General features: G+C 21.1%; 8 protein-coding genes and 1 long non-coding RNA gene across 10 annotated transcripts in view; 2 read left to right on the top strand and 7 right to left on the bottom strand.

Moving 5' to 3' along the window:
- Positions 1-1380: 1380 nt before the first annotated feature.
- Positions 1381-3540, bottom strand: LOC127291656 (uncharacterized). The gene is made up of 5 exons (XR_007844638.1): positions 3274-3540; positions 2817-2936; positions 1946-2603; positions 1710-1856; positions 1381-1615 (listed from the first exon to the last, which is right to left on the bottom strand). It is a non-coding gene; the product is annotated as an uncharacterized LOC127291656 (long non-coding RNA).
- Positions 3541-5528: 1988 nt separating this feature from the next.
- LOC127291709 (uncharacterized) lies at positions 5529-7402 on the bottom strand. Its single transcript, XM_051320954.1, has 3 exons — positions 7254-7402; positions 6936-7139; positions 5529-6403 (listed from the first exon to the last, which is right to left on the bottom strand). The coding sequence occupies exons 1-3, from the start codon at positions 7300-7302 to the stop codon at positions 6192-6194; spliced, it is 465 nt and encodes a 154-aa protein (XP_051176911.1). The 5' UTR covers positions 7303-7402; the 3' UTR covers positions 5529-6191.
- A 489-nt stretch (positions 7403-7891) lies between these two features.
- On the bottom strand, positions 7892-10204 carry LOC127291649 (uncharacterized). Of its 2 annotated transcripts, none has more exons than XR_007844637.1 (3): positions 9954-10204; positions 9088-9273; positions 7892-8874 (listed from the first exon to the last, which is right to left on the bottom strand). XR_007844637.1 is itself a non-coding variant. In XM_051320849.1 (3 exons), the coding sequence occupies exons 1-3, from the start codon at positions 10055-10057 to the stop codon at positions 8666-8668; spliced, it is 444 nt and encodes a 147-aa protein (XP_051176806.1). In that variant the 5' UTR covers positions 10058-10204; the 3' UTR covers positions 7892-8665. The 2 variants fall into 2 exon arrangements, 1 of the variants encoding a protein (XP_051176806.1); XM_051320849.1 differs by having other exon boundaries at positions 10009-10204.
- Positions 10205-10686: 482 nt separating this feature from the next.
- LOC127276673 (facilitated trehalose transporter Tret1-like) lies at positions 10687-13575 on the top strand. Its single transcript, XM_051297277.1, has 3 exons — positions 10687-10722; positions 11398-11503; positions 11593-13575. Exons 1-3 carry the CDS (start codon positions 10714-10716, stop codon positions 12963-12965), a joined length of 1488 nt encoding a protein of 495 aa, XP_051153234.1. The 5' UTR covers positions 10687-10713; the 3' UTR covers positions 12966-13575.
- LOC127276569 (uncharacterized) lies at positions 13364-14300 on the bottom strand. The gene is made up of 3 exons (XM_051297097.1): positions 14188-14300; positions 13704-13898; positions 13364-13581 (listed from the first exon to the last, which is right to left on the bottom strand). The coding sequence occupies exons 1-3, from the start codon at positions 14234-14236 to the stop codon at positions 13382-13384; spliced, it is 444 nt and encodes a 147-aa protein (XP_051153054.1). The 5' UTR covers positions 14237-14300; the 3' UTR covers positions 13364-13381.
- Positions 14301-15000: 700 nt separating this feature from the next.
- LOC127291655 (uncharacterized) lies at positions 15001-16595 on the bottom strand. Its single transcript, XM_051320855.1, has 3 exons — positions 16426-16595; positions 15542-15727; positions 15001-15465 (listed from the first exon to the last, which is right to left on the bottom strand). The coding sequence occupies exons 1-3, from the start codon at positions 16472-16474 to the stop codon at positions 15257-15259; spliced, it is 444 nt and encodes a 147-aa protein (XP_051176812.1). The 5' UTR covers positions 16475-16595; the 3' UTR covers positions 15001-15256.
- A 247-nt stretch (positions 16596-16842) lies between these two features.
- LOC127291654 (uncharacterized) lies at positions 16843-18028 on the bottom strand. The gene is made up of 3 exons (XM_051320854.1): positions 17762-18028; positions 17374-17535; positions 16843-17214 (listed from the first exon to the last, which is right to left on the bottom strand). Exons 1-3 carry the CDS (start codon positions 17808-17810, stop codon positions 16970-16972), a joined length of 456 nt encoding a protein of 151 aa, XP_051176811.1. The 5' UTR covers positions 17811-18028; the 3' UTR covers positions 16843-16969.
- A 1203-nt stretch (positions 18029-19231) lies between these two features.
- Positions 19232-23887, top strand: part of LOC127291647 (dynein axonemal heavy chain 2) — a 32423-nt gene continuing 27767 nt past the window's right edge. The window contains exons 1-8 of the mRNA XM_051320847.1: positions 19232-19339; positions 19426-19883; positions 20012-20148; positions 20258-20600; positions 20684-21206; positions 21274-21416; positions 21481-21626; positions 23638-23772. Of these exons, the coding sequence (XP_051176804.1) occupies positions 19252-19339; positions 19426-19883; positions 20012-20148; positions 20258-20600; positions 20684-21206; positions 21274-21416; positions 21481-21626; positions 23638-23772 (1973 nt within the window). The 5' untranslated portion in view covers positions 19232-19251. The remainder of the gene's footprint in view (positions 19340-19425; positions 19884-20011; positions 20149-20257; positions 20601-20683; positions 21207-21273; positions 21417-21480; positions 21627-23637; positions 23773-23887) is intronic.
- Positions 22064-23017, bottom strand: LOC127276603 (uncharacterized). Its single transcript, XM_051297156.1, has 3 exons — positions 22886-23017; positions 22652-22822; positions 22064-22554 (listed from the first exon to the last, which is right to left on the bottom strand). The coding sequence occupies exons 1-3, from the start codon at positions 22932-22934 to the stop codon at positions 22295-22297; spliced, it is 480 nt and encodes a 159-aa protein (XP_051153113.1). The 5' UTR covers positions 22935-23017; the 3' UTR covers positions 22064-22294.

Genomic DNA, 23887 nt, shown 5'->3' with positions numbered 1-23887 from the left:
CCCATTCTCTGTTTAAGAAAAGTCCACATATAATACATTTTTTTCTCACTAAAATTATTTATACAATAAATTAAATCATAAATTAAAAATGAATTTTTTATATCATTTTTAAATGATAAATTTTGCTACAATTTTTGAAAACTGTTGATTCAACTGAAAACATACAAAAAATTGAGTAGGAATGGCGTTTTTATATTTTTATTTATTATTTTATATTTTTATGTACCTATAGTATTTGAGTAATTTTAAGTTCAGGTGACAATTAAATTTTGGGACGTTAACCCTAGTGTAGGTCTTTTCACCTCAACGGTATAAAAATCATGAAAAAAACAGGATTTTCTTAAATTTAGAGATGCTTTTATTTTACTAGATTTTTTATTTTTATTGCGTACTAAATTAATTAAAGAAGCAAATTTTTTTTCAAATTACCTTCTCCGTTGCTTTTTATTTTGAAAATGACTTCATCAAAATATAATTCCCGATTATTTAAGGAACGAACGCAATTCGTTTTGGAAAAGGAACCAAATAAATGAATTCGCTTTGCTATATGTGAGCTTAAAAAATTTCCAATAATTTGGGTCTAATCAATTTTTTGGTTAGTATTCTTTTATATTTATAGTTTTATAAAAAATTTTATAAACAAATAATTATTATAAATAATAATAAATAATTATAAATAATACATTATTATATTTATATTATATTATATTATTATTATATTTATATTTATATTATTATATTTATATTTATAAATAAATATTTTATAAATAATTTTTATATTAAAAAAAAAATAATCTACTGATTTTTAAAATTATTGTATGGACCAAATCAATATTAAATAATAATAATAATTACTATTTTTTATTAATTTAATAACATACGTTATTATAAAAATAAATTAAAAATTATTAAATTATAATTTATTTATATTATATTTTTAATAATTTTAAATATATTATTTACTTTCTTGAAAATTATACGTTAGTTACTACATCTTTGAGAGTGTAAAGGAATTAGAACGAATTTTTCTTTGATTGGTAAAACAGGCATCTACTTTTTGAAAAATAATTTTATTTTTTTTTTAATCACAATTTTTTAAAATTGAAAAAAATGAATTTCAATGCAATTAATTTTTTTTTTCATTATTATTTAACTTTATTTTAATTTTCAGATAACTGCATATTTTGTTACCATTAAAGCAAAGACGATAGATTTAGAGAATTCTTCCTTATCATTAATCGATATATTAATTTAAACGAAATTTGTTTATTGCTTTCTTTAAAATTTATTGCTTATTTAATTAAGAATTTTAATAAAAATTAATTGTTGTAATAAATTTATTATTTTTTTTTTTTATTATTTATTTATTAATTGTAATAATTTAATAAGAAATATAAATGTTCTTTATTTTATAAAATTAAATTTACAAAACTAATGAATAACAAAATAATAAAAATACTTGAATTAGTGGCACTATTACAAAAATCGGAATCACAATAGTAAACATTTGCATATTCTGTATGTACAACTGATCTTTTTGATCGAATTTTTTCAAACGCGAGAATTGACCGTGAATTTGTACAGCCACGCCATATAGTTGGTACACTATATGAATCTGTAAAATAATAATAACAGTTTTAATAAAAAAATATTTTTTAATTAAAAAAAAAAAAAAATTAAAAATTAAATTAAAACAATTTTTTTTTTACTATTTGCAGATGTTGCTACGATTTTGTAGCAATAAGTTGCAGTACAATTATCCATTTCTTCTTTTATTAATTCTTCGCCACAAATTTTGTTCTCTTCAATAGAACTTAAATCACTTTTGTTACAAAAATAACAACTTACACACTCTCCTAGAAAAATTTAATGTTTAAATATACAATAATTAATTTTTCAATAATTATTTAAAATTTATGAAATTCTTAATTTATTATACACTCACCTAAAGCTAATGTAGTAGAAATAATGAAAATAATTATTGCCAATTTCATGATTTTTTAATTAATTTGTAAATTAGAAAGAAAAGAAAAATTTAGAATTTAATTTGAAAATTAACTTAATTCTTCAGGATATGTGTTTCTCAGAAATACTCGTTAATACTGAGTTTTTTTTTTTTTATTTTTGATATCTATAATTATTGCAGTAAGAGAATACACGAATTTTAAGATTAATATCTTCTCAAGATTATTATAAAAATAATCGCATAACTTTTGATGATGTTCGTTGATAAGATTATTTTCTATTAACATTGAAAAACTTTTTCAAAAAAAAAAAGGAGGCTAAATTTTAAAGATTAATATTGGTCATTAAACATGAAAATTCAGATAATTGTAATTAATATTAATCAGATAATTAAAAATAGATAAAAAAAAATTGTAACTTATAAAAATAGATATTACTGTTTTGCAAAATTATTTTATGTCACGAAATAAATAATTGCATCGAAACTGTAAGAAAGAGAAAAATTGTTGCTGTATTGATAGATGATGATGTACCATTACAAAAATTTTTATTGCAATAGTACTTTTTCCAATAAGTTGTTGGTATTCCAAGTGTTACATTTAATTCACATGAACGTGCAAGAACAACTGTTTTCTTTTCTGAAATAATTGATATTATAATTTATAGATTGGAAAAAATTAAACCAACTTTGCCTATAGAGGGAAAATTTATTTGTTTCACAGTAAATAAATATTTAATTTTTGTTTCAAATAAAATTCCGAGTTTTTATTTTTATTTTAGCTCGTGAGATAATTTTTATTTATAATTCAAAAATATTTTTTTTTTTGTTTATAAAATCGTATTTTTATTACCATTTGCATAGAATCGAGTTGTTTTTGAACAAATTGTACCATTACAGCTTCTAATATATTCTGAATTTGGCTCGAAAGGATCGTTACAATAGACACAATCGTAACACAAAATTGCCTCAGCTGTAAAAAAAATTAATTGTAATTAATTATAAAAAATTTCGTTACATTGAAAAAAAAAATTTATTTGTTTCAAATATTCGGTTACTATTTTATTAAATATTTATTTGAGCCAAATAATTTTTGAGCCAATTAAATAGTATTTGTTTTAAATACAGAAATTATTGGTCCAAATACAATTTAATTTAAATAAAAATTATTTGGTTTAAGTAAATTTTTTTTTTTTGATAAATAACTGATTATTTGAATCATAAATTTTTTTTATTTTGCTTGAAATACAAAAATGTAGAGAAAAATTTTAACAAATTAAATATTATTTAAAAAAAAATTGCATATTTACCTGAGGAGATTGTAAATAGTAATGCAGTAAAAATTAAAAATTTCATTTTAAATTCTTTATATTAAAAAATTGAAGATAACAGAAAGAAATTGAACTCTTCTTTTTTTATATTTGACACTCAGAAAAGTTTTAATATTTCGAATATAGAATAGTTTCATAAATCATATTGAAAATTGCTTTAAAAAAAAAAAGTCGTAAAAAGTTTTTTATGAATCATTTATATATACATATTTATTATGCGACAATAACTTGTGCACTGAATCTTTCCTCGTTTCATTTTACTTACGGGTATGCAAAAAAAAAATGTATGTCAGAGATTAAAATGGCATTAAGTTTAATATTAAATAATACCTGAATGGAATGATAACACATATCACGTTATTAAAAGTTTTATCATATTTTTTTAAAACTTCATTTTTATTAAATAATTCAATTTCTGGTCAATTTATATTTTCATCTATATTTTTAATATTGGAATATTATAATCTTTTTTCAATTATAAATTTGCATATTTATAATTTTTCTGCGAGGAAATTTCTATATTTTTTTCAAGGAGAAATATTTTCACACCTGATAAAATACAATTCTTCATTATTAGTAATTTTTAGTTTCGTTTTTATATTTTTTAATCTCTTTCTTATAATTTTATTTTTACTCATTTTTTTTGTTATTAAATTATTTAATATAAATTAATTATGCAGTAAATAAAAAAAATTTTCCTAGAAAAATTGAAAATATAAAATTAAAAAAAAAAGTTATAAAAAAGAAATTTTTTTTTTTAAACGAATATTTTACTTTAATTGCACTAGATGTACAGTAAAATGATACAAAGAAGGATGTTAAAGAGAGGGGCATTTATATTTTTAGACTTTCACATTCAGTCCGCAGCTTGAGTCAGCATTACAGTTTCTTTCATAATATTTGTAACTTCGTTACTTTGAGAAAAATTTCCTCTACATTTTTAAATAATTTTTTAATAATCTTTAATTTTTTGAAAAATTGAATCAAATATAAAAAATTAATTTCGAAAAAAAAATATTGGAAAAATTTAATATTTTTTAAAATAGAAAATATTTAATGAATCTTGCTGTACATTGTGGAGGGGAGTTTAAAGAATAGGGTAGACACACTCCAAGTTTGTGCGTACAATATTTACAGCAGTCCTTAGACAGTCTTGTATTTTCAACACTGAAATCAACAGAATTCGTTGAATTTTTATTATTAAGTGTTTAAAAAAAAAGATAAAAAAAAAAAAAAAAATTTCTTTAAAGTGTTTAAAAATGGAAACTTTTCACAGACAAAAATTAGATACATGGTGTGAGACATTAATTCCGTATATTGACATGAATGTACTATGGCCATTCTTAATCGAAAATAAAATTTATAATCGTGACGACTTCAACGTTCCAGTTTGGAAAGTAAGAACTCATTTTTATTTATAAAAACGTTTTTAAAATTTTTTTTTAAAACAATTTACTAAAATTGAAAATAAATACTTGAGTTTAGAAATATTTTAATGCAATTTATTTTCAATTTTATTAAAATATTTTAAAATATTAAATATATTATTCTAAATAATTATTCTCAATTATATTTATATTTAATTATATTATAATTATATTATATTTTGTTAAATTGTTTGTTATTTTATAAAAATTATTTTTAGACGATTTTTTTACAAATTAAAATTTCTGTTTTAGAAAACTTTGAACGATTTGGATACAATAAGAGAAATTTTTCTCACAATAAAAACACGTGGTCCAGATGCCTATAGAAATCTTCTTCTTAGTTTACGACAATCAGAATATGACGTCTTAGCTGCAATTTTAGAATCTAAGTCAACCGAATTCGTATCGACGTAAAAAAAAGTGTCTTTTTTTCTTGCTTGTAAGTTTTTTAAGAAAATTGTCAATTATTTTCACATATTACTAAAATTTAACTTTTATCATTTTTATAAGTTTCGTTGAAATTAATTTTTATTCTCTTATTTATCTCATTGCTTCCGATAAGATAGAGAAATGTAAGTTTAGTCGAATACAAACGAAACAATGACATCTTTTATATAGTATTTTTGATAAAAATGTAAGAGAAATTAATATATATATATATATTTTTTTATAACAAATTTTATACGTTTTTTTGTAATTTTTAGATATTTTTAATTTTAATAATAAAATTATGTTACTGAATTATTATATTATTTAATATTTTTAAATTAATAATATTAATTAATAATTTTAATTTTTGATTATTATATAGAATATATTTAATATTTATAATTTAGTAACTATAGTTTTGAAAATAATTATCTAGTAAATAATTTATTTAGCCCCATGGCAATAAATAATTAATAAAACATTCGTTAATGGTAACAAATTAATATTAATAATTTTCCTTATTTGAATGGAAAATTAAAACGTAAAAAAGAAATAAAAATAGAAAAACAATTTTTTTTTAAATAAGCTATTTATCGAACTCATGTATACATATATAATATTTCAATGTTTTAAATATATTTTAAAAACTTTTAGTGTAATTAATACTTAATCGATGTTACTATTGATTTTTCGCTTTTTTAGAATTTTCATTTAAAATCTATATACATTTTTTTTTTTTTTTTAATAACAAATCGCAGTTCAGTTTTTAATATATCACATAATAAAATCTCTTTTAATAGAATCACTAAATAATAAAAGAATGAAAAATAGAAATTACTCTCGATATTTTTTGTTGTAAAAATTTGTCATAACAATAGAAAAATTTCTGGTTTCTATTTTGTACTGTTTTTTGTCGCGCAGCTTTCACAAATATTGGCACTTAACTCCCCTGTATAACAATATATTTATATATAATTAATAATTATAATCGGGATTTTTACTAATAGTTAAAAATTGTTTTTTTTTTTTTTTAGAATTTTTTCAATAAAATAAAAATGGCAATAATAAAAAGAAAAAATTGGAATATCTAATTTTTGTTGATCCATTACATAAATCGGTATCGCAAATGTAAGCTCGAAATTTATGACAACCATTTGTTATGTCAACTGGTTTTTTTGGCGATGGATGTACTTCAAAACCATATTCATTTCTCATTGGCGCGCAATAGCGAATTATAAATTTGTTATCTTTTTCTGCAAAAAAAAAAAAAAATAGAAGTATTGAAATATTTCAATTTTAAAGATTGCATAAAAAATATTATACAAAAAATTGTTATTTAATTTTTATAAATATAAAAATTAAGTAACTAATAATAATTAATAATTAAATAAATAAAATTATATAATAATTTATATTTATAAATAAATAAATATAAATAATTAATTAAATAATAATTTAATTTTTATAAATATAAAAATTATATAACTTTTTTATCGAGTGGTGATAAAGTGGGTTTCTCCAAATTTTTTCAATTAGAAAAATACTAATTTCGTAATGAAATTATTCAAAAAAAGGAAAATTATAATTTATATTTAAAAATTGACTAAATTATTTATTAAAAACAAAAATTTATATTATTATTATTTTATTTTAAAAGTGTCATTTTGAAATTTTTTTCTAATTTTTAATTTATTATTATGAAAACTGAATGAATTTTTTGTTATTATAAAAATTTTAAATAAATTTGGGGAAATTTAAATATATTCTTTTTTTTCTCTGACATACCGTAAGTGACACTTTTCATACATCGATGAGCTGCTGTGCAAAGAATATTTCCTTTAAGTTCAAATGGAGTTTTACAATAAGCAGTTGGTAAATGTTCAACTCCTGGCAATGATAGATTTTTTGGTAATGGCACATTTTCAATTGTTGAATCGTCGGTAACAGCTGGAAATCCTTGAATACATTGATAGCAACGAATAGAGTATCCTGAAAATTTTTTTTTTTTTTTATATAAATTTTTCCCTCTTTTTTTTTTTTTTTTTTTGATTAAATAAGATGATAAAAAATATTTTAAAAAAATGATTTTCCTTTTTAACTCACCGGAAGTGAATGTTATGATAAAAATCACTGTAAATAAGATGAATTTCATTCTGAATTGAGATAAATTTACTGTTGATTTTTTACTGGAATTCACCTTAAATCGAGGTTGGTTTATATGACAACTGATGCTCTCAATCTTGATGGCGCAGACTCTGTTGCAGGATAGTGAACACCCTCTTTTCGCCAATCAGATCAAAAAAATCGTTACCTACTCTTAACTAGCTACTAAAAATGATTCAAATTTTGATTTTTTTTTTTTTATTGATTTATCGATATTTATTTAAAAATTAATAAAAAAAAACACGATTTTATAAATAAAATGATAAATTAAAAATTAAAAAAAATTTATTTCATTCAAACTCGATTATTATTAAATAAATATTTACTTGAACCGAATAATTTTTGAAATCAAATAATTGAATTAAATTGTATTTGAACCAATAATTTCTGTATTTTAAAAAAAATACGATAATAATAATTATTTGGTAATAAATATTTGTCAAGTAACCGATTATTTGATTTTTTATTCTATATCAAATAATTTAGAAAGAAAGAATTTTATAATTATTAAAATAATTTTAGTTTCATTAATAAAAATTTAATATCTTATTTTTTAGGGGAAAAATAATACTAAAATATTGTAGCATTAAAAACGTATTTATTTATAACAAATTTCAATTTATTTATAATTTATAAAATATTGCATATATCGAGTGCGAAAAGTGAATCGCTCATGTTTTTTTTTTTAGCATTTATGATTATTTGAATAACGTGTAGCTTTTTTTTATTTAAATTCTAAATAATATTTTTCTATAACTTTTCTTTATAATAAATTGTCTTATATAACTCTGCAACAATATTTTCTTTATAAATTTTTTTTTACAATGGAGTTTTGCTGTTAATAACGACGTATAGGCAGTGTGGTTTGCATATATCTTACTTTGTACTTAAATATATTTATATATATATATATAGTTATAAAATTGCCGTGCTTCAATAATGTTATTTATAAATTTTAAGCCAAGATTGATTCCACGATAATTTTTTTTTTTTATGTTTCCTTCAAATAAACAAACTGCATTGGTTTATTAAATATACTATAAAAAAAAAAATATTTTATAACTGGTACTGTTATAAATAAGAATTGCAATGAAAAATTATTTAAAATTCAAAAATTATCGTGGAATAACTCCATACATGAGTAAATATATAAAGCAATAATAATCATAATATTCGTTGCATTTAATAAAATTTTTTTTATATTACTATTATTTTAATTCTTATTAGTTAGATATGTAATGATTTTTATTTTTTTTTTGTTTATAAGAAGAATAATTTATTTTTAATTTTATTTATCCGAGAAGCAAGAAGAGATGCGTTAATTAAGTAAAAAAGAATTTTTAATTATTTTTTTATATGTAAAATAATAGAATGAGTAATAAATATCGCATAATGGACGTATTAGTGATAATTTTGGAAGCAGTATTGCATAAATTAGTGTCACATGGATAAATAGTGTATTTAAACTGGCTGTGTTTAAAAATCTTTGGTTCATTGGGCGTTAAATGGGGTAATTCAGAATTTTCTTGACATAAATGTATAACGATTTCTCCATGTGTTACTGCAAAATAGAGATATTTTTATATATTTTTAAAAGTTTCAATAAACATTTGTTTTTTAATCTATAAAATTTTTTTTTTTTTTTTTAATAATAGAGAAGAATAAATAAAATAAATTGAAATAATAAAATAATTAATTTGATTTAAAAATATTGGGATTAGATGTTTGAATTAATGGTTTTAATATTCAGTGATTTGAATGAATGTTTAATTACCCTCAACGACACTTTTAATACAGTAACGATGAGTTGAACATGTGGGATATTTACTTAATTCCAACGAAGTATTACAATATTCATCAGGTATTGTTACACCAACAAATAATGTTATTGAATTGCTGAATGATGTTCGATTATTTTCAGGTGAATCAACAATACAATTGTAACATTTTATTGTTTTTCCTGAAAAAAAAAATTAATTTTTACTCTATCAAAAAGCGATTTCATATCTTAAATTCAAATTTCGAAAGGAAATAAAAAACTAAAAATTTCATCAAAATTTAATTTTTATTAAAAAAAAAAATTTATTTAATTTAAATACTCGACTATTATCAAATAAATATTTACTTTGTATAAATAAATTTGTATAAATAATTTTTTTTTTCAATTAAATAAATTGTATTTAAACCAATAATTTCTGTATTTGATAAAGGACAATAATTATTTGATACAAATAAACATTTATTTGATAAAAGTCTAATCGAGTATTTGAATCAAATTTTTGTTGAATGTGTTATTAAATTCAAAAAAAAAATTATTTCCTTTTTTTTATACCTGATTGTAAATTTAATTTATTAAATTATTTCACCTTTAGAGAAATTTTAATTTTGTTTCTAAAATATATTAAAAATTAATTTTATTTATTTTTTTATTTTATTGTTTTTTAATAATAATTTTTTAAACTCATTTTATAAGAGTATTTTTAATGTTATAAAATTTAAAAACAGAATTTATTTTTTAAAAGATGGAATCTTTAATGGTGAAAAATTTGAAAAACGGTTTTTTTTTTTTTTTTTATAAAGTTGATACTGTTTTTTGATTGGCAGATGATTAATCAAAAAAAATTGAAACTATATACATACCCGTTATGCAGATTATATAGACAATATTATAGACAATTTTCACAGCACTGCTTACCTAACGTCAATATTGTGGTAACAATTAATAGAAAAAATATATTTCTCATTTTCTTAGTTATAACAATTATTATTTAACATTCAGTTGATACTGAATGACCCTTATCGCGCCAATGTATTTTCGCGAATGTCCTGCGAGAGCTTTTTATCAAAAGAGTTTCGCAGGATTCTCAAATGACCCTGTCAGCGCATGCAGACTCCAACAGCATGACCGTACTAAATAATCTTCGAACCAATGTTTTAAAAATAATAATCAAAACTACCCTTAAAAAAAAAAAAAAAAGATTAATAATTTTGTTGAAATAAATTTTTTTTTCCATTTCTAAATCTTTTCTTACCTAAAATGGAATTAATAATTTCTTCCTTTAAATAATTTAAATATACAAAAATTTTGCAATTTTTTTTTTTTATCTAAATTGTACAAATTTTTTTCTAGTAAATATTAATTATTTTTTGAATTTAGATAATTTTTGTTTTATTTTTGTGAAATTAATTATAGATTTTGTAAATTAATAAATTATTAATAATTTATATTTAAATTATAGTGGCAAATTTTTTTTTAAGGATGTAAATAATTTAATTTACTGTTTAAAAAGCAAGATTTCTTATCTGTGTAGAATTTGAGAAAAATTTTTATAGAAGGCCAAGCAATTGCAAAATTAGTTTCATTGTCAGTGTCAATAAAACCTCCACACGCATCAGAGATATGTCGGAGGTAAGACTATATTTTATTTTTATTGCACTGGATTTATTTGAATTTTTAATCAATTTATTAATTTGACAAAAACTATTTATTATAAAAGTACCAAGTTGTTGAGAAAATAGAATTTGTTGAATTAAAATTAATTATTTTTTATTATGAATATTAATATAATATATTTTTTTGTAAAATATAATATATATTTTATTTTACATTGTCGAAGAAATTAACTTTTTTTTTTTAAGTCAAATTTTTGCTATCTCAACTCGAGAATAAATTGGAACTCGGTTGTAATTTGTTTCTTTAATAATATAGTGAAAGAAATAATAATGATAAACGGCCAAAATAAATTTAATACAAACTCGAATAATAATTATATAATTTCATGTATTTTTTTAGCACTAAAATTTCTAAAAAATTATTTTTAATAAAATTTCCAGAAGTAAAATAAAATTTTAAAGGTTAATTTCCTCTGACATATCTTAAGTCATATTTAAGCTTAATCTGGTAAATAATTTAATGGACAATCCTTTCTTGTTAAGTTAACTGTACCTGTTGCAAGCAATTATTCTTCTCCAAGGTCTTAACTGTTATTTAGAATTTCTGTATATTATGATTTTTATTCTTAATTATTTCTAAAATAATAATTTTGATAAAAATGGAAATTAATTTTTTTTTGATTTAAAATAGGAAAAGTACGAGTATGATAAATTATACCAAAGGAATAGTAAGAAATCTGATACTCAACTTTTTGAAAATGGAAATCGTTTGGTCCAGTACGCAGTGGGATTTGCAGGTAAAGTTTATTATCTTCCTTTAAAAAAATTTTTCATTAAAAAAATATTATTATTAAATTATTTTTAAATAATAAAAAAATTGTTTCAGTTTGTATTGGAATTGTTGGCTTGGGAACACATAGAGCATGGACTTCGCCTTCATTGCCATATTTAAAAAATCCAAATCCATATTTTATCATCACCAATTCACAAGGCACATGGATCGTTTCACTATTACTTGTTGGCGATACAATAGGCAGCATAATTGATCCTATATTTATTGACAGACTTGGAAGAAAAAAATCTATAATTATATTTACCATACCGGCAATAATTAGTTGGCTATTGATAATTTATGCGGAAAATTATATCTATATCTATATAGCGAGATTACTCGCTGGTATTCATCAAGGTGGTACAATAAATGTTTTAATAATTTACATATCGGAAATTGCAGAAAAACGAATACGAGGAATTTTAGGAAATTTGATGCGAGTCGCCAGTACATTTGGCTATTTTATTTGTACAGCATTGTCGGCATTTCTTCCATTTAAAATTTGGAATTCCATTTGTATGTTGATACACGTGACATTTTTTGTGATTTCATTTTTTTTGCCAGAGAGTCCATATTTTTTTTTTATGAAAAATCACGATGAGAATGCTGTGAAAACTCTCGTGAAACTTCGACAAGTCAATAGTTCAAAGGAACTTGATTTAGAGATTCAGGAAATTAAAATAACAATCGCTGAACAAAAATTGAGTGGAAAAATGGCATTAATTCAATTATTGGGTAATAAACAACATTGGAGGGATTTGATTATTTCGTCATTGATGTTAGTGATTCAATTGTTTTCTGGTATTTTAGCTGTTAATTTTTATACTGAAGAAATTTTGAGTTACAGTGATTTCTCCTTGGAAGCAAGTTATCAAGTGATGATTGTCACTGGAATAACAGTTGTCGCGTGTGCTTTCACAACTTTTTTTATCGATAGATTCGAGAGAAAAACACTTTTTCTCTATTCAGGATTATTGTGCTCCTTATCATTAGCTGTAATTGGTATTTTTTTCTTTATGAAATTTTATCTTGAAATAAATGTTTCTTCAATTAAATGGCTTCCGCTTTTAGGATTAGTGATGTATAAGATTTCATATTCATTGGGAATGGGTCCAATACCTGATATATTGATGGGGGAAATTTTTCCTATTAATATAAAAGCTACGGCTATTTCTTTTATTGTTGTTGTAACTTCGATATTTTGTTTAATAACCGCTGCTGGTTATGAAATTTTAAACAAAATGGCAGGAATTTATGTGACATTTTTTGTTTTTTCAATATCGGCGTTTCTAGGGCCAATTTTAATTTACTTTATCACCCCAAGTACCGCGGGAAAAACCCTCGAGGAAATTCAATTGGCAAAAAATAGAAATATAAGAGAACGATTGGAATCCGAAAGACTCAAGTGTTCGAATTTTTTAAAATAAGTATAAATGAAATTATCGAGCTTTTTTTTTAATAAAATAAGTATTATTTTAAATATTTACATTTAAATTTTACAAATTTCTTATAAATGAAAAAAAGATAAAGATAAAATTAAATTAAAGACAATAAGAAAAAAAACTTAAGACTGAATTCACTGAAAAAATTATATTCTAATTTTAAGAATAGAATGGCGCCTATTTTAAAAATATTTTCTTTTGTCATGTAGAATATGTTTTTAATTTAAAAATTGTTTTTTTATTTTATTTATATTCTAACTTTAAGAATAAAATGCATGGGAAATATTCTTAAATAGGCGCCAATTTATTCTTAAATTTAGAATACAAATTTTTTCAATGAAAATATTTATAAAGCAAAAGTAAAGAGGGAAATAAATAGAAAATTTAGGTACAATAATTTTTTATGAAAACAACAACAATAATAATAATACTATGGTAATTACTAGTGACGTAATTGTAATTGAAGAAGCACCATTACACAAATCAGTGGAACAAATTTTGCGATAACCCTTTAAATATTTGTTATTAGCATATTTGAATTGTCGAAAAACAGTTTTTGTTTCTGCTTCAAAACAAAAATATAAATCAAAGATCTCTATTTCTGTAAAAAAAATATATATTTATTTTAATTATTATTACACGAAAGTATAAAATTATTATTTTTATTATTATTATAATTATTGTTTTGAATACCTAAATTAATTAAAGTTTTATGCAACTTACCTGGACCCATGTTCATATTAAAATAGCCGCATTTTTTTGGAGTTTCACAAAATGGACCTACTAATTTTCCGTTAGTATCATAATTACATGGTTTAGTTTCGAAAGTTTCATTATCATTGTGCATATTTTCTATTACAGTATCCATTTTTACGAGTTTAGAGGAACGATAACAGTTATAACATTTCAAACATTCACCTACAAGAAATATATAATAATAATTATTAAATTTCCACTCAGCAGAATTTTAAAAAGTAAATCGAATTTTCATATCAAAAATTTTATTTTAAAACAATTTTCATTGAACAAAATTTATATTTAGCATAATTTTCATAAAAATAATTTTAATTTATGTAAATTGTTTTTTAATCTTAATATTTTAATTTGACTAAATTCACATTTAAATTTTAAAATAAGCAACTATAAATAATTATAAAAGTAACAAAAATAATAATAATTTTTTTTTATTAACAAAATTTTTACTTACAAATTGCGAAAGAAATTGTGATTAATCCGAAATAAAGGAAAAATTTCATTTTTCGATATGTGCAAAATTAATTATACTGAAGCTAAGTTGAAACTAAATTAAATGTTTCATAAGATATTACACACATTTTTATAAGCGAAGAGTTTATATTTTTATATATCAAAATCAAATATGGATAATTTAATAATCTTTAAATATACATTTATTAAAGTCTTTTATTATAAGTATAATTATTACACGTGGATTTTAATTACAAAGATATAAAACATAGCATTAATGAAATAAATCTTATCTATTAGTTAAAAGTTTACTTTGAACATTTTGACATTTTTACTTTGACATAATTTTTCTGAACAATGATTCCGTATTTTTTTAAAATAAATAAATAATTTGCACTGTAATGCACTGAAAAAAAAAATTTATTTGCTTCAAATACTCAATTACTTGACTATTATCAAAATAATTACCTACTTGAACCATTTAATTTTTATTTCAATTAAATTTTATTTTAACCAAAAATTTTTGTTTTCGAATCAAATATGATTTAATTGACTTAATAATTATTTGAAACAAATAAAAATATTTATTTAATAATAGTCAAGTAATCTAGTATTTGAATCAAATAAATTTTTTTTTCAGTCTAATCATAGTTCAAAAATATTTTGGTCAAAAAAAAATTTGACAATTTGATGATTTTTTTTTATCATTTTTTTATGAAAATGAATATTTTTCTAAAAAATTAACATTAATATGCAGTTATTCGTATTTTTTTATTATTACATTACATAAACTTAATGTCAAAAAAAATTGAAAACATGAATTGCTTCCTTTATAATAAAATTTTTTAAAACCATTTTAATTAAAATAGTAATTTTTTTTTTTTTTTTTTACAAAAAGTAAAAGAATCGTGAAAAATATATACTTAAAAAAAAATTATACAATTTTCGATGTTTTTTTTCTATCTACATTTTTACTATTTTCATTTACATATCAAGAGATACAAAAAAGAAAATTATTAATAAAATTAAAAAATTAAAGCGAAAAAAATTACAAAAATTGCAATCATATTTTATGAGAATAATAATAATAATAATAATGATAATACTGAGATAAACGCTAATGATGTAATTGTAAATATTGAAGATGCGCCATTACACAAATCATTTAAACAATGTTTATAAGATACTTTCATAATTTCATTTCCGGAAACTTGAATTAAATTCCCTTCAAATGGATATTCAACGTTTGAACAAAAATGATAAACAGTCTTCTCTTCATCTGTGAAAAAAAAAAAATATTTTAATTATTGAATAAAATATTTTTCCCTCGCTAAAAAAGTATAAGTACAACTTACTTATATCCACAATCATATCGACGCATTGATTTGAAGTTTCACAAATTGGACCTGTGATTTCTCCGTTATTAATAACACATCTGTCACTATTTGGAGTATGTATTTTATGTTCATTTCCTAGTTCATAAATTTGATCATAGCTTAATTTAAAGCCATGATAGCAATTATAACATCGCAAACATTCACCTACAAGAAAATATATAGTCAATAATAAATCACTATTCACTTGAGAATTATATTTATACTGAAAATAAATAAATTAGGAAAATATTTAATTGAAAAAAATTTGTAAATTTTTTTCTTTCATTACATTCTTTATTAATGAATAACAAAAAATAAATAAAATAGTATGTAAAAAGTATTTATAAAATAGTTTATTTTTAATCATTGTAATTTATTACTCAAGTTTAAAAATTAATTTTTAAAAAATTTGAGAAATTTTTTTAATTAGATAAATTTTCTTTCAAACTATTTTTCAATAATAAGAGAAATTTTTTTTCCAAGGGAAAAATTAAAAAAAAAAATTGATCTTTAAATATAAATGACAAATATATTTTTGTATAATGAAAAATAAGGATCTCAAGGTGAAATTTTTTATAGAGTATCTATAAATTTAGATTTTGGAAAGATACTTTTGCAAAATCTGTTTTTAATTTTTTTTTGAAAAAGAATTTTTAAAATCTCATAAAATCAGATTATTATTAATACTATATTTTGTTTATAATTTTTTTTCCAGTGAAAACTAGATAAAAATCAAAAGAAATATTAATTCGTTAATGATGTATTTTTAAGTTTCATAACATGATAAATATAACTATAAGTAATTGTAAAAGTAATAATAAAAGTTTATTATTTTTTTTATTGAATTAATATTTTTTACTTACAAATTGCGAAAGAAATTGTGACTAATCCCAAATAAAATAAAAGTTTCATCTTTCGATAAAATTGACTTTACAGAGTCTAAGTCAAAACTAAACTGAAGGTTTTTTCGTTTCATAACATTACGCACGTTTTCTAAGCGGAGGCTTTATTTCTATAACAATGCCAAGGCCTCACTCGTGGGTGTAAATAACTTACTAATCTTTAAGTAAATTTGCCAAAAGTTTTTAAATTTTAAATTAAATATTGTTTTTTATATTCCTTTAAATTAAAGTATTATTATAACAATGTAGTCTAGATTTAATAATTTTTTTTTAATTTTTACTTATTTAGATTCATGAAAACAAAAAAATTTTAATTTTTAAACGTAACAATTCTAATTAAAATGTAAATAATTGTAAATAAATAAATATGCATACAGTATAGAAATCAAAAATATTTACATATAAATTTTACAAATTGAAAATTAAAATTTTCGTTACTCTATTGAGTACATAAAAAATAACAATATTCGTATTAAAATAAATTAACAAATGAAGAAGAAAATTTCTATAACATTTCTAAATTATTTAAAATTAAAGTATACAGGAATAGAGGTAATAAAAATGCAATTACAGATATATTCATGATAGAAGCACCATTACAGTAATTTTTATCACAAAAATATGCATCAGCGGTGTAACCCATATAATTAATTTTTATCGTTTCCGTTGGTGAGGGAGGATTTTGTAAATCAAATTTCACAATTTCAAATTGTGAAATACACTGTCGTATTTCAACTTTTCTATTGGAAACTAAAACAAAAATTACATTAAACTTTTTTTAACTCTCTTCACTATTTATTGAAATTATTTTATAAAATATTAAAATATTAAAAATAACTATATTTTTATAAAAATAATAATTGTGTGTCTATTTCTTAAAAATAGAATTATTTTTTTTTTCAAATTTACCATCTAAAATAAATTTAGCACAAAAAGCGCCATTGTAGCATTTTGGATTATTTTCAAATGGAAAGTATGATGCTTCTGAACTGAAAACGTTTTGACATTTATCAAATCTATCAGAAAATTCAGAACCCGGTGATGCACAAGTGTAACATATTAAAGATTCTCCTGTAAATAAGTAATTATATTATTATAAAAAATATTAATATAATATAAGAGAAGTAAAATTTTGTAATTTTAGTTAAAAAAATATTTTGAACATTGTACGTTAAAAAAAATGACTATATTATTTTAAAAATATTTCTTTATCATTCCAATTAATAATTTACATAAACACTTGTTAAATTAATTTGATTAATGTAAAAATAAATTTTGGATATTAATTTTTACTTACCAAGAGAAAAACTTAAACAAACGATTGCAATGGAAAGAATGACTACCATTTTTATAAATTCTTACGTTCGACTAGATATATGAATAATTATAAACTAATGTCTTTTTCGATAAACATTTTTCGTTATGAAAAATCAGCTGTTTATACAAAGTCTTGAATAAGTGGGAATTTATCATAGAAGCAGATAACATATTTTCAGGAAGTGTGTTTTTTTAATTAGATTTTAATATGAACAAGAAACTTTTTGTTGAATTAACAAAAAAATAAATAAAAAATATGGTTAAAATAAAAAAATTTTTATGAAATAAAATTTGCGATCTTCGTTTATTTATTTATTCTTTTGTCAAAGGAGATAAAATATTAATTAACCTTTCTATTTTTAAATAGTTTTTTAAAAAAGAAAACGCTAAAAATACTTTTATTTGACTTTATTTATTATTTCAATTATTAGTAATTGAAAAATAAATATTGTAACACAATAAGTGATAGGATAAAAAAAATGTCAACTCAAAAATATAAAAAAAAAATTAAATTAGATCCACGTTACGAATATTTATATACAAAATCGAGTGACGATGAAGAAAATAGTATAATATTAAAATAATAATAAATTATTGTATTTTCAGTTATTTTTAATTTATCGCAAAATTTTACTAAAATAACTAATTATTAATTACTATCTAAAATTAATTGACTAATTATCAAAAAATTAACAATTTTATTTTACAGGCAAAGATGATGAGAATGATTTTATTGAATCGGAGAAAATAGTTTATCACGAAGAAGAAATAATAAAATTAGTATGTTTAATTTTTATATTTAAATTCTACTTAAATATAAAAATTTGATTGTAATTAATTTATTTTTTAATATTAAAAGGTACAATTTATAAAGGATCTCACAATTTTAAATGGTTTGGAAGAAACTGATTGGACCGATCAGTGTATATCAAAAATTCAGGAATTTTTCTATAATTCCAATATATTAATTATCACGATATTTTTTAAAGAATCAACTTTAATGACAAATATTGGATTTCCCAAGATACCAGTTTATCAATTAATGTATTTTTCAAGAAATCCAGATGAAATATTTTCGATAGAAAATTTTCATTCAAAAATTTTATTTGGCAATATCAATGATCAAATTGAGGGGAATATTCTTCAACAAATTGAAAATATCTTTGCTCCCATATTTTTTAAAATCGATTCCTGGCCCGATAGTATCCTTGATTTATTTTTAATTAAATTTTTGAAAATTCATTATTAAAAAGATGTATTTTTCTTAATCAAAGACTAGATGTTAAAATTGACTTTTGTACAAGTTTACATAAATTTTTATGTGAATTGACGGATTTTAGATTTAAAATGTTAGGATTAACAGTATTATATATTCCATTGGAAGGAAGTGATCTCAATATTGATGAAGCAAATGCTGATAAAGATTTAACAAAAAGACTTGAATTAGTATTGAGTCATTGGTTAAATCAAATGAAAATTGCCATTGCTGATAAAGAACAATTAGCGACAAACGAATTATTGTGTTTAGTTGATGAATACGATTTTTGGATTTACAGACGTATGTTAATAGTTTTTCATTAAAAATTAAATATTTGATAATTAATTATTAATTTTTTATTTAATTGTATTTTTTTTTTTTTGCAGATAAAAATCTCAGTGGATTGGTTTATCAATTGAAATTGCCCTTAATTACACATATTATCAATATTTTGTCGAGTTCACAGTCCACTTATATACGACAATTTTTTCTATTAAAGGATGAAATAATTGATGCTGTTAAAGAAGCTCAATCGAATATAGATTTTCTGAAAATTTTAAAGCAACCATGCATAGATCTCTCGGCGAGTTTGACACCATTGGAAATTGTTCAACATTTGCCAAAAATAATACAGCTTTTCCGAGTAATTTGGCTCAATTCACCGTATTTGAAATGCATTGAGAAAATAAATCAACTATTCGATTTTTTAAGTAATCAGGTCATCTTGTGTTGCATAAGATTTGTCAATATTAAAAAAATTTTTAATGGAAAAACACGAAAAAATATGAAAATTCTTAAAGAATGCATTGACACATGTCAAGAGTATATAAAAATATACGATCGTGTGAGATTTTTTTTTTTTCTTTTAAATTATTAGTAGTTATTTGAAAAAAAAATTTTATTCATTTTCATTTTCTAGAAATTTATTTGAAATATATTTAATATTTAATTAGATTTTTTTTTTCTTTTTAGATTGCTGGCGCTCATGAAAAAGTCACCAACATCAAATGGAAACTTAATAGAGAGCAAATATTTAAAAACATTTTTATTTTTATCGAGAGGTGTGAAAATTTGATTGAAATTTGTCAAGCTATGATAGACTTTGGAAGGTATTTAAATTTTTTGTTAAGAAAAAAATTTAAAAAATTTTGTCAAAATTTATTAAAAATTAGAAAAATGTTAAAATAATTATTATTTATAAATTTTACTGAAAAAAAGGATGGACGAAACGGTGACAATAGGAAAACCATTTTTCCGCGGTACAAGAGGTCCTGAATTTGAGGCAACTTGTCAAAATATAGAAGATGAATTTCTCAATTATTTAAATTCAGTGAAAGAAATTTCACATAAAATTTTAAATGTACATCAAGTCACTTGGCACGATGATATGTTTATTTTTCGAGGTAAAATGAAGGATCTTGAAATTATGATTGAAAATTTACTTAACACAGTGTTCAGTTACAATGATACGATTGAAGATGGTGTTTATGCTCTCTATGGTTTTTATAATTATCTCAATCGTGAAACTTTGAAACCCATTTTCGAAAACAAAACCACACGTGTAATTAAAAAAAAAATATATATAAAATTTATTTTAGAAATTTTTTATCATTGAAATAATAATAAGTTTATAAATAATTTCAGGTTTGGAGAATGTTTGAAAAAAGAATTCTCGACGCAAAAGCAGAAGTGATTGAAGAAAAGGAGAAATATCCGGCAATGTTGCCCTATTATTCGGGAAGAGCGAAAAATTTACAAATGAAAATAGCAAAACTTGTGAGAATTCGTGAATTATTGAAACTTGCCGATTGGATGCCATTTTCTAATATATCTGATGTGATATGTGAAAAATATGATAGTTTAGTGATGTCACTCAATGATATTATTAGGAATCTTTATAAAAAATGGATTAATTATATTGGAGAGAATCCACAGGAGCGATTAAATTGCTTTCTAATGAGAAGAAAAAATGAGGAATTAAATTTTAAACTCGAATGCAATATGGATCCGCTTATTTTAGAATTATGTCGCGATGTTAATCATTGGCTCGATTGGGATTTTTTAATTCCAATTAATATACAAATTGTCACTGATAAAGTAGATACTTTACTTTTTGTCTATGAGAATGTTGTTTCTGTTGTTTTGGCATACAATAAAATTTTAGATGGTAATATATTTTTTCTTTGTATTATTGTTTCAAATAATATTCAATATTAATTATTTGTAAATTACAGTACTCTCCTGTGAAGAACAACTTTTGTTTAAAAATTTAATTAAAATCTTGGATCGTGAAATTCAACCTGGATTAGTAAAGTTAACATGGAATTCTGATTTTATAGAAACGTATATAAAAGACTGTTTTATCCACACAAGAAAGGTAATAATTTTTTTTTATTTATTTTTAATTTTTACGAAGTTTAAAGAAATTTTTTTATTTTCAGCTTCAAGAAACAATTGATACGTACAAAACTTGCAATTTTCAAATAATGAAAATTTGCGAAAATATTTGCGATATTTCATTGATTCGAATACGACCAAATTATTCCTATGCCTTGCCGGATTTGATACAAGATATTATGGAGTCAAGGTAATTGTAGATAATAATTTTATCTAGTTATTTATTTTTACATTTCTTATTTTATAGAAAAAATATTATTTTTAATTATAAAAATTAAAATTTAATGAATATCAGTATTTTGATTTTTAATTATTACTATTTTTATTATTATTTTATTATTATTATTATTCAAACTAATATTAAGTGAATATTTGTGAAAAATTAAAATTTTAGAGACGAAGCTTACGATAATATAATGAAAAAATATGAAATCATTGTGCAACTTTTGTTTGTAATATATCAAGGATTTATTCACGTTATAGAAAGTGTTTGTAGAAATTTTATAATTATAATTTTATAAATAGTTAAAATATGTTTATAAAACAAAAAAAAAAAAAAACTAAAAAAAATAGACATAAAATTAAAAAAATTAAGATAGTAAACAATAATTATTAATAATATAAATATAGACTATTACAGAATGGATTATTTATTTGGCGAAATTGGATACATTATTAGAAGAATCTTTCAAAGTGTGTTTAAATAATTCACTAAATGTAATATTTGAAGCTTTACATGGAGATGGCACGACAGCTCCATCTCCTCTCTTATTAATGGAAGCAGAATTATTAGATACTAAGGTATAAAATTATTAAATATTATTTAATACTTTATTATGTGAATGTGAAGTCAATTATTTAGAGACAACCAAGTTTTATGAGAACAAGAATAATAATAATACTAAGGTAATTGTTAGTAACAAAATTTGCGCCATTAAAAGCGCCATTCGAATTGCCATTGAAAGTGCCATTGTAAGTGCCATTTAAAGTGCCACAGAAATCATTAAAACAAAAACTTTTAGTTATACTTAAAATTCTACTTGTTGAAAAATTAAAGTAGTTCTTATTAATTTTGATATGTGTGTATGAACAGAATTGATAAAAAGTTTTCTCACTGTCTGTAAAAAAAAAAATTAATTTTAATTATTATGTAAAATATCAAGTTAAGTTTTCAAATAATCATTGAAAGTAAGTATAAAATTTTGTCCAACTTACTTATATCCACGACCATATTGACGCAATAATCTGAAGTTTTACAAATTGTATTGTTAATAATACCACATCTTTCTGTTGGAGTAATTGTATTATGTTTTATTATTTGTTGATCAATATCATTCATTTTCAATGTAGAGCCAAAATAGCAATTATAACATTGCAAACATTCACCTGTAAAAAAAATATATAATAATTTTCAATTATTATTTTTTTATTAAAAAAAATTTTACTTACAAATTGATAAAGAAATTGTGACTAATCCCAAAAAGAGGAAAAACTTCATCTTACAATACAATTGACTTTTCTAAAACTAAGTCTAAATGAAACTGATGCTTTTAACGTATTATATATATATCTCAATCGTAGGTGTGAAGACCTTACTAATCATTAAGTAAACTTACCAAAGTCTTTAATTACAAAAAATATTTCCTAACTATGATTTCATTTTATTACACGTGTAGAAAACGTAATGTCATTTCTTTATTTTTATCTTTTTTTTTTTGATTTTTTAATTCATTAAAATTATTTTTATATACTTTTGAATTGTGAACAAATATATATGTCATACAGTAAATTAATAATAGCAATCATGTAACAATATCTTCCAATTTGTATTTAAAAAAATTCTTAAGTGAAAAAAAAAATTTTTCAAATTATTTAAAATTAAATTGCCTAGGAATAGTTATGTCTGCTTGAAATTATCTTTTACTACTGATTCATTTCTTGTTGAAATTTTTTTTTTTTACAGATAAATTTTACCCCGAGCTTAACAGAAATTTCAAACTTTCTTGGTGACATAGTAATGTGTCTTCTACAACCCTTAAAATCGATTCAAAGATTACAGCAATCTTTACAAAATAATTCATCGTATCAAAAACAATTTTGGAAAATTTTATCAAACGACACTGAGACTCTTCGATTGCAACAATCATGCAATAAAGGTAACATTTTATAATAATTAATAATTGTTTATTTTTGTTTTCTAGATTTTACTTTATTGAATTTGTAATTTGTCTATCAACAGAGGTGGCCTTTTGTTTTACGCAGATTCAAAATTATTTGAAAACTTGGGAACAATTCCGAGAATTGTGGGAAATTAACAAGGAATCATTTATTGAAAGGTAAAAAATAAATTGAAAAACAAAAACAAATTTTCCGTGATTAGAGAAATTTATTTTTTGAAAAATTTACTTGGAAATCAAAAAAATTTATTTTTTATGACAATAGATTTTTTTT

This window comes from Leptopilina boulardi, unplaced genomic scaffold (assembly GCF_019393585.1).
Source record: "Leptopilina boulardi isolate dan_hultmark-lab unplaced genomic scaffold, ZJU_Lbou_2.1 LbouV2_150, whole genome shotgun sequence".
NCBI classification, from domain to species: Eukaryota; Metazoa; Arthropoda; class Insecta; order Hymenoptera; family Figitidae; genus Leptopilina; species Leptopilina boulardi.
This window is presented reverse-complemented; position numbering and strand designations above follow the sequence as displayed.